Below are 10,889 nucleotides of genomic sequence, written 5' to 3'. Positions count from 1 at the left end.
CCTATGTTTATTACCCTCTTCATCCTGCCCCAGTCATTTGTTCTCTCTTCCAGTCTCATTCTCCATCTCTAAAGAATACTACTATATATTAATCCACCAGTACTTTACGTGAAAGGCCACTTGAACTATGTTCTGAGCCTGCTTACTCCCTTGCCTCATTTTCTTGTGTGACTATCTTTTGTAAAGGATACTAGTCCATTTCTGCCCCTCCCTTGTCTGCCATTGCTAAATAATCCATATCAGGACCTCCATGTTTCTTGCCACTAATCCATGTTTCTGTGATTGTCCACACACCCCTTGTTTGTTCTTGTGCTACATTTTGTTTTATTTTTACTTCAGCCTCCAACATGAATTCTTTCTCCCTTTCCATTTTATATTAGTTTAAATTCAACACTTAAGATTTCTTTTATTGCACATCACTAAACACTGCACTCCCTTCTTGATAATTCAGGCTTCTGCCAGAGGTCAGAAAGAATGGTCAGGTCATCAGTTGCTCAGTTTGTCTTCCACTCATCTTTAGCGGGAAATCATTTTCTAGCAGAAAACAACCAAAAGTACATATGGGATCTTACCTCTTTGGTAATGCCTGACAATTGTATTCCTCTCTTAGATGGATATGTGCATCATTTGTCAAGATAAAAAGATAAACAAGTTAAAACAGACTGAAAGTAAGGCACACATACAACTGCAAGGCACCATAGGTACTCTATTAAGGGTATCCAAAAGACTTCTACATCTTCATATATAGCCACCGGCTATTACCTGAAGTTAGCATCTTAGTTTCTACTAACACCAAGTTTGAGATTATGTAGTAAGAAAACAAATCCTGTACTGTTACTTAACCTATATTCTAAAAAAAAATAAAAATGAAAACCATAAAATTACTGTCCTTTACAGTGAAACTCACATTTCTGCAGAACTGTATTTTCCATGTATTACTGTGAAGCACTTACATAAGAGCCACATATATTTTAATACAATGCAAAAATTTGCAGATTGCACAATATCATTTATGCCTTTATCACTCTGCATTTCCTCAGTACACATATTCTGCATGTCAAAGTTATGTAGCCCTGGAACTGCTCTTGACTTCTGTGCATCAGTATAAAATGCCCAAATAATTTGTTATACATCAGAAAAGAAAGGAACTGGTAACTTGAGCTGAACCAGCATCAGTTTTTCCTGAAAATTAAATGAATTAGCCATTAATGACAGATATTAAGATATGGCTTTTTTGTACGTTTATATGTTTAAAACTTAGTTCTGCTGGACATTTGCCTTATAATGTAATTTTCATTTTTCCTTTATCCAGCTTCTGTCAAAGAAAGAAAATGGTGTTCATAAGCCTGGAGGTTTTTAGCACTGGAGTAGGATGGTTAATCTTTTGCTTCATTTTGTGTTTTGACTTGAAAGTATATTTCAGTTTCTGATGGAATGACTTCCCTGGCTCAGTGTGGCTTCCTCTCTCCTCGTTCTGAAGGCAGAAATAGGGGTAGACTTTCTCTGTGAATGTGGTAGTAAATGTGTAGATATGAGACAGGTTATCAGCATTATAAAATGACACCCTTCCTCCTTCATAGTCCAGGTATACCCCTAGCTTCTGCAGGCACTCACTAAGGCATAGTTCTTTTGGTGTTGGTTCTAGGGCTTGATATCCACTGCCATTTCTAAGGCCCAGAGCCCAATAGCCAGTCCATGGAGATGTTGAAGTCTGTTCTTTCCGGTTAATAGACTTGGTAGCAATACCCACATCCCAGTCTTTCTTATTCAGTCCCAGTTTCACTTCCCAGTAGTGCTTTCCTGACTCAAATCCTTGAGCTCCAAGGACTGCAACACGACGTCTGAACCTTGCTGGGTTGTCAGGGACGGCTTGTTTTGAGTCACTAATTTGCATGCTGGTTAGGTTCTCACACAAAATGAGGCTGTGATGTGCTGTGTTTGAATCCAGTGTCAGGAAGGGAAGCGCTGTTGAAAGGATGACAAAAATAAACATCAAAGCTAGGCAGTTGCAAATGTAATACATTTTTCTGTACACCGAATAGACAGTTTTTAGAATTCAGTTTAGATATCCATAATATTTCAAAAGCATGCTACATATTTTCAACAACATCTTGATTAATTAAAGTTTCTAAGAAAGTGAAACTGAAAGTGAAGTAGTCTGACCAATCCAAATGAGGGAGAATTGGGGAAAAGAGGATAGGAAATTAGAATGAAGTAAGTGTAAAACAAGAATGAAGCAAAGAACTGAAGGCCCTCTTCTGAATTTCTCATTATTTCTCAGTAAACCCATCTTGCTTTCTGTTTCTCTTCCATTGCCAATCTCGCTATTAATCATCCTGACTCTTTCACCTTTCTTAACCCTGCCTCTTTTTCTTTCATCTCCACTATTGCTTTTCTAACGTACCTATATCTGTTATCCTCTCCTACTAATATTCCCTCCTTACCCACCTCATCATCTTACCTATCTAATGTTTCTCAACCACTCCACTATCAGAACTTTTTCTACTTATATTTTTCTTGATTATTTCTTCTTATACCATTCCTCCTCCTCTGTTTCTGTTCCTGCTCTTGTGACATCCTACGTCATTAATGTCAATATACATACACAAAACCTATGTGCATTATCATTGCTCTCGTATCTCCAGCTATTACATATTAACATCTCTTTGATTTATGTGAAGTAATATAACCTCTAAAGTAATGCTTAAAATGTTTATTTTTTATTGTTGGTCACTGTAACTATGTATTTTATGTAGAGCTTTTCTCCCTGGGCCTCCATTGAAAATGGGACTTGTGCCAGTCAGACTTTCGCTTTTTAAACATTTTTTTTTTCTCTTTAAGCAAAAGACAATAAATAAATAAATGACCATATAAATACATCAGAGATTGCATTAATAGAAATTTGTCTTAAATCTATAACTGAAAATATTTTGGGACAGAATCCAAAAGATTTACTGTCAGTGTAAGTGATGTTTTCCAGTGCATTACATCAGAGTAATTCATCTACATGTAGAACAATCTTTTTCAATCTTGTCCCCAGCCTAAGCCTGGTATGTAGATAGGCCTTACACAGGAGTTAGTCACTTACACTAAGTCCTTTGGAGCCAGCACAGACTTAAACTGGAGTAAGTCACTTACACTCAGAGCAAGTCTTTTGGAATTTGGTTCCCAGTGTAAGCCTGTTTTATAGGTAGGCCTTACATTTGAGTTAGTCACTTACACCGTGAGCAAGTCTTTTAAAATCAGGAAAGGCTTATAGTGGAGTAAGTCACACTGAGAGTAAATCTTTTGGAAGTGTGTCCTTTAACATCAGTCTCTTTCTTATCTAACTCTAGTGAAGCAAATATTTCTCAGTGTTCTTGGTATAATGAAGGGGGTTACATTAATGAAATTTGACTGAATTACATCCTGAAATCTCACTGAGGTTTCAAGTTTGGCTTTTGTAGCCTTTGCATGCCTGCTACATGACTGAGCAAGGCTCATAACTACAACAGATTTCCACGTCACTATTCTGTTAGGTAGTTATGACTGCTAACTAACTGATAATTGGCAAAACAATAAATAAGTAAGTAACTATGCCCTTCACGTGGTATGTGATAGGTGCAAGTAGATCATGTGAAAAGGGAAAAAAAGTCAAAAATAAAGCATCTAGATAAACATATTGACCTGTGCCATAGCTATAATATTACCACAGTGGTGCAGAAGATAGCATTGTTGCTTCACAGCAAGAGGTTCCCTGGTTTGATTCTCAGCTGGGGTGCTTCTGTGTGGAGTCTGCATGTCTTCCCTGTGTTTGCATGGGTTGGCTTCGTTTTCCTGCCACATTCCAAAGACATGCATTAGGTGGGCTGGACACTCTAAATAGACCATAGATGTGAGTGTGTGGTGTGGATGAACTACCACAGCAGGGCTAGCCACCTGATGGTGTAAACCTTGGCTATAAATGATTGTCATTGTTGATGTGACACCTGACCTCAAAAATGGGAAAAGGGGTTGTGGATGGATGGAAACACACCTAGCTCAATTGGTTTCTAAAACATAATGACACTAGCTATGACATTTATTTATCCATTTTCATTTGTTAACCAGGTAGGTAGACAGGTCCTATGGTTATTTTCAGAACATCTTGCCAGAAGTCACAATATAAACTTTACTTTAGGCACATGACCAAAGTCTGACCATTATGAAGCTGAATATCTGTAATATAATTGCAAAAATTCAAACACTGCTACTTTAATGTTATATCAAGAAAAACTAATCCCATCTACTTACTTTGCAAAAATATAAATAGTTAAAAATATATTATTTAAAAAATAAATAAATAAATTTAATGTGTATTTGCACTTGTCTCTTCTTACTGGTTTATCTGTTTGTATAAACTTATTTACCCCAGACCTTCAAATTGAAAATTTGGATACCTGTGATGTACTACTCACATTAATTGATAGTATAAACTGGTATAAAACCAGTATCTGCACAGAGTATAACTTGAATTATATTACTTCCAAACTAACATTTAACTATACATCGTCTATCTACTTAAAGGAATTATAAACACCTTGAACATAACGTAGAGAATTATGATCGGGTCACTAATCATAATCTGCTTATTATGTGTTTGAGATATTGATGAAAAGAAATTCACCTCAAACACATGATTAAGGATTATGACTGTGGCACCCGTGTCCTGGCCCAGCAATCAAGGAACCTCAATCCTCACCACTAACACCAGTGAGGACCGTCTCATATAGGAGGAAAGGATAACAAATACACATAGTAAAGTGCAATTTCCCTTAAGAGCACACAGAGATCACAATCAGTCTGGGGCTGATCTCTCCCTCACTCTCCAGGTCTCCAATAAGACCCCCAACTAGCACAGCTATAGGGTCCAGATCTCAGCCTAGTGGGCAAGCTGAAACCTCCAGCACCCTCTCTGTCCAATCAGTGCTTTGTGTCCCTGCCCAAGTAGCTGACACACACACACACACACACACACACACACACACACACACACACACACACACACACACACACACACACACACACACACACACACAAACTTTGAGAAGAGTTAATACAACTACAGACACTTCTGGGAAAGGCTGGCACAGGTTCTCCAGCAGTGCCCCTTTTTCCCAGACTGTACGGTAGTACCAGCTGCCACCACCCACTAATATTTATCAGCTACTCAAAGGCCCTTAAGAGGGTGTCCAATTATTACTGTGCAATATTATTATCCAATTGGTAGAATAGCCCAAGTCTAAAGCTATTAGAGTGGCTTTATACAATTTTACCAAATGCATGCAAGTACCCTAAAGAGCTTAAATTATCTCTACAAAAACAGCCACAGTTGAAAAGGTTTAAAAATATTTAATAACAAATAGTCAAAACACAAGACAATACTTTTTACTACACAATGCTAGTCAAGAGTTCAGAAATCACAGATAAATACTTAAAATAATTCAGTAGTACAGTTATGACATTACAGAAAAACACTTAGTCTAATCTTTCTAGTTTTTAGCTATTTCTAAGATAAAACACAAGTCTAAGATAAACTTGCATATAGAACAAAGGCAGTGCTGAGTTGGATGGTCAAGACAAAAATATTTAATGCTCTCTGATTCTCTCTGTTTTTAAAATCACATTCCTGGTTCATATTACATCATTCTTCACACTTCCCTGGGTTCCCAGGCTAAAAGAAACTACATTTACATTCTTCACCTCTGGGCAGAAACCAGAGCAATAAAGGACATTTATGCATGCAAATTCTGGCCATTAACTATGACCTTAAAACAAAAGCAAGAATCCCTTCACCTAGACAGTCCGGAGCCAACTTTAAAGATCAAAGACAGTCATAAAATGCTTGACTTAACTTCCTTACAGCAGAGTGCACTGTTGTTACATTTTTTTCAGTTCCACATGTAACACTATTTTTTCTATTTAAGACAACAAGCCATAGCTTACATTAATATTTGCAAATGACATAATTACCTATAAAATTCTATCTGGCTAGGCTGGTAGCCTTCACATCCCCCCCTCCCCGGAAAACTCAAGATAGTTTTTCAAGTGACCCTTGAAAAACGCTGCTTGAGAGGGTTAGGTCTATCTGAGTATACCTTACCCCATTCCCTGTCTTGAGAACCCATCTGCATTGTCATTGCTAATCCCACTGCGGTGCTGCACTGATATATCATATGCTTTCAACCCTAGGCTCCATCTTAGCAACTTGGCATTTTGCTGGCTGGCTCTGTTTAAACATGTTAGGGGGTTGTGATCTGTCATAACAGTGACTTTCCTTCCATACAGATAAGGCTGACCTTTCTGCTGTGTCCACACTATGGCTAGACATTCCTTTTCTACAGCTGCATAGCATTCCTCCCTGGGTTGGAGCCTACGACTGAAATAAACCACTGGGTGCTCTTCCCCCTCTGAAGAAATCTGGCTAAGTACAGCCCCCACCCCATGGTTTGAAGTATCCACCTGCAGAACAAATTCTTTGCTGTAATCTGGACTGGCTAACATGGGGGGGTATCCTCCCAATGCTTCTTTAAGGTCTGGAATTCCTGCTCACATGCTGGGGTCCACACTACCTTATCTGGCCTGTTATTCCTTGTCAGGTCTGTGAGGGGAGCAGCTATGGTATTAAAACTGGGGATAAACTTTCTGAAGTACCCTGCTGTCCCTAAAAATACCCTCACCTGCTTTCTAGTAACAGATGCAGGCCATGCCTAAATGGCTTCCACTTTGGCAGGTTCTGGCCTTATCTTACCACTCCCCACTTTATGTCCTAGGTAGGAGACCTCTGCCATACCCACCTGATATTTGCTCAGCTTAATGGTCTACCCTGCCCTCTGTAGTTTGCCCAGCACCTCCCTGACATGCTGAAGGTGCTCTGGCCAGGAATGGCTGTAGATGGCAATATCATCTAGGTAAGCAAGGGCAAACACCCTCCTGTCCTGCTGGGATATGATCTACCAGCCTCTGTAAAGTCGCTGGGGCATTCCCCCAAAGGGCATCTTTGTAAACTCATACAAGCCAAAAGGCATCACAAAGGCTGACTTCTCTCTAGCACTGGGAGTCAAGGGCACCTGCCAGTAACCCTTGGTAAGATCAATGGTTGTAAGATACTTAGCCCCACCCAGCTGCTCTAGGGCCTCATCTGTTCTACGCATGGGGTAAGTATCTGACTCTGTATGACTGTTTAATTTCCTGTAGTCCACACAGAACCTGGTGTTGCCATCCTTCTTTGGCACCAGCACCACTTGGGAGGCCCAGGGACGTTGGACTCTTGAATCACCCCTAGTTCCAACATCTACTGTATCTCCTCCCTCATAGTCTGTTTGACTCTCTCAGGCACTCTATAAGGGGCCTGCCTAATAGGCCTTTGGGGTCCTACATCCACCTGGTGCTGCCCCATGTGGGTGCACCCTGGTTTCCCAGTGAACATGTCCCCAAATTTCTGGAACACTGCTCGGATTTCTCGAACCTGGGTAGGAAATAGCTGCTGTGACATTGCTACCCCTTCCACTGAGGTGTCAGCCGAGCCTCACTGAGGAGATCAGTCCCCAAATATCCCTCAGACTCCTCCTGCAATCCATTGCAAATGCTCGGCACAAGGGCCACCCTATCATGGTAAGGTTTCATCATGTTAACATGGTACAATTTGTGCCCCTGCCATCTGCCTAGCAGTTCTGCCATGTAGTTGATATCACTTACCTTTCTTACCACCTTGTAGGGTGCCTCCCAAGCTGCTTGCAGTTTGTTGTGTCTGACAGGAATGAGAACCATTACCTGCTGCCCCACATCATACTCTCTAGCTCGAGCATTCCTGTCATACCACACCTTTTTCTGTTGTTGGGCTTCTGCCAGGTTCTCCTTGGCCAAGCCCCATGAGTTCCCTGAGCCTTGTCCTGAGGTTTAGGATGTATGCCACAACAGACTCCTTGTGAGACTCGCACTCACCTTCCCACTCATCTCAAATTAAATCTAGTGGTCCCCTCACCCTATGCCCGTACAGCAACTCAAAGGGTGAAAAACCTGTGGATTCCTGGGGAACTTCTCTGTAAGCAAACAACAGATGGGGCAAATATTTGTCCCACTCCCTCTTAAACTGATCTGCAAATGCCATTAGCATGGACTTGATTGTAGAGTTTAACCTCTCAACAAGACCATTAGTCTGGGGCTGGTAGGGGGTGGTCTTCATGTGCTTCACCCAACAGGACTTCCACAGACAAGCCAGCAGGTCTGACATGAAATTGGCACCTCTGTCAGTCAATATTTATTTTGGGAAACCTACCCTGCTGAAAATCTCTAACAAAGCATTTGCCACCTTCTCTGCCTCAATGAAGGACAAAGCCACCGCCTCAGGGTATAGTGTAGCATAATCCACTACCACTAGGGTATACCTTTTCTTTGTGGAACTTGGGGTACTCAGAGGACACACAATATCCATAGCTACCCTTTGAAATAGCTCCTCAATCACAGCCAAAGGCATCAAAGAAGCTCTCACCTTGTCTCCTTCCTTGCCTACCTTTTGGCACTGCTCACAGGTCCTGCAGTACCCTGTTACATCTCTGGAAATTCCAGGCCAATAGAAGTTCTGCATAATACACCTCTTTGTATGTTTTATGCCCAATATGACCTGCAAAGGGAATATCATGGGCTATGGCTAGAAGCACCAGATGGTAGGCTCGAGGCACTACCAACTGCTGTACTCTCTCACCTTTCAGCCCTCCCTCAGGGGTCCACTCTCTGTATAGTAACCCTTTGTCCCAGTATACAGATTCCCTCTTTCCTTGAGAATCAGGTCCATCCCTAGCTACCTGCCTCAGGCCTTGCAATGTAGGGTCTGAGAGTTGAGCTAGTCTCAACTCTCTCCTTGTAACCCTTCTTAGCTCCCCTTCCACAGGAAGTCTGGCATCCTTGGACAGTGGTGCCTCACTGTCAGCTTGGGTACTACTACTCAAGTCTACCTTTGCAATCACTCTGTCCAAGGGACCATCAGTACCCCCAAGCAGCTGTGGCTCACCTTCAGTCTCACTGCTGCAGGGTAGCTCCCTCCCTGAAGTAACCACCTCACTAGTCCTGGCTGCAAGTATGCAGTCTGTCTGGATCTCCCCCAGGCTACCAGACCCACATGCTTGTCTCCTAGCCTGACCACATGTAACTGCATAAGCACATAGTACTGCCTCATCCAAATCCTTCTCTATCAGGACATCTGCAGGATGGTAACTTGGTACCCCTGTTGTCTCAAAGCAACCTACTATTGGAAATGTTGTCTTTCTCACTTACTGGCTCCCTCACCTTTGGTTCCCCACCTTGCCTCCATGGACACCTGTATGCCACATGGCCCCACTGGTTGCATTCAAAACATTTAACCTTAGCTCCTGGACATGTACATGGACTAGTGGCTTCCCCTGCTACTGGCAGATTCTGTTGTGACAGTATGTGCTGCCCAACCTGATTTCCTTTAGACCCATGAGCAGTACTGGGGTCCCTTTCCTGTGTAGGGCTGCTCTGCTTGCCAGGTATAGGTCTCCCTTCTTTCCCAACTCATCTGAAGTAGCACACTCTCTGTCAGCTAACCAGATCCTCATGTCCACAGGCAAAGTGCTAAAGGCTTGTTCCCTCACCAAAAGGTATTCCAGCCCTTCAAAAAGGGTGACCTGACATCCACTCATCCACCTATGGAAATAAGTGCTCAGTTCAGCAACATATTCACACACACTTTCATCTGCCTTGTGTCTATGCTTACAAAACTTCTTCCTATACATTTCAGGTGTTAGCTTAAACAATTCTAACAAGTGATTTTTAACAGAAGTATAATCAAAACATGCGACATCAGACATTTTTGTCAAAACATTTACAGCTTTACTATGGAGTAAGGGGGTCAGGAACAGTACACAGAGCCTTTGGTCAGCACTATACTGTTTGCATACCCTCTCAAACATATGAATGAAACTATCAAAATTATCCCCCTCTTTAAACTGCAGAAGAAATTTACTGATCTTTTGTGCTTCTGGGTTCCAGCTACTCCCTTCCCCATTAGCTCCATGACTCTGGTGAAGAGTCAACATTTCCTCTCATGCTTCCTCTGCCGCTCCTTTTCCTCATTTTCCAGGTGTAGCAGTTTCTAATTCTCCTCCCCCTGTAGACTACTCAGTCTCTCAGCTGCTTCTATCTCCAAACACCTGGCTTCCAACTCAAGTCTCTTTAGCTCCAGATGGATTTTTAATTCCTCTGCAGAAAGGTTGAGCTGTCCATTCTCTGAGAGTATTATATCTCTACTGCCAGTCTGATTGTCCTCCTGGTTGCTGTTTTCTGATGCAGCTGTAACCAAGGCTGCAGTCAGGTCTGCCTTAGTCAGGTTTCCATGCACCAGTCCCCTAGCCTGCCACATCTCAGCCAGCTGGCTCCTTGTCACCTCTCCATACTCCTCTGCTGACATGCTGCCTGCTCACCCTGACTAACTAAGCTAACAAAAGAAATAAAACAATTGTGATCTGAACTCTGAATATTCACTGCGTGGCTGATTTAGAGTGCAAAACACCTTCAAAACTCACTGTACACAAGCTACAGGAATACACTCTACCCACACAACTCCTAGCCAATTAGTATTTGCCAACAATTAATATGAGATGTGGATATTCCACCACTGCCAAACAATTAATATGTGATGCCCGTGCCCTGGCCCAGCAATCAAGGAGCCTCAATCCTCACCACTAACACCAGTGAGGGGCATCTCATATAGGAGGAAAAGATAACAAATACACACAATAAAGTGCAATTTCCCTTAAGAGTACACAGAGATTACAGTCAGTCTGGGGCTGGTCACTCCCTTGCTCTCCAGGTCCCCAGTAAGACTCCTCACTGGCACAGCTATAGTGTCC

General features: G+C 42.0%; 1 protein-coding gene across 1 annotated transcript in view; it reads right to left on the bottom strand.

The window, feature by feature from the left end:
* Positions 1-860: 860 nt before the first annotated feature.
* Positions 861-10,889, bottom strand: part of LOC122812851 (zinc-binding protein A33-like) — a 49,486-nt gene continuing 39,457 nt past the window's right edge. The window contains exon 4 of the mRNA XM_044084892.1: positions 861-1,965. Within this exon, the coding sequence (XP_043940827.1) occupies positions 1,319-1,965 (647 nt within the window). The 3' untranslated portion in view covers positions 861-1,318. The remainder of the gene's footprint in view (positions 1,966-10,889) is intronic.

This window comes from Protopterus annectens, chromosome 10.part0 (assembly GCF_019279795.1).
Source record: "Protopterus annectens isolate FY-2018-M chromosome 10.part0, PAN1.0, whole genome shotgun sequence".
Taxonomy (NCBI): domain Eukaryota; kingdom Metazoa; phylum Chordata; order Ceratodontiformes; family Protopteridae; genus Protopterus; species Protopterus annectens.
The sequence above is the reverse complement of the archived record's forward strand: the minus strand, read 5'-3'. Positions and strand labels throughout refer to the sequence as shown.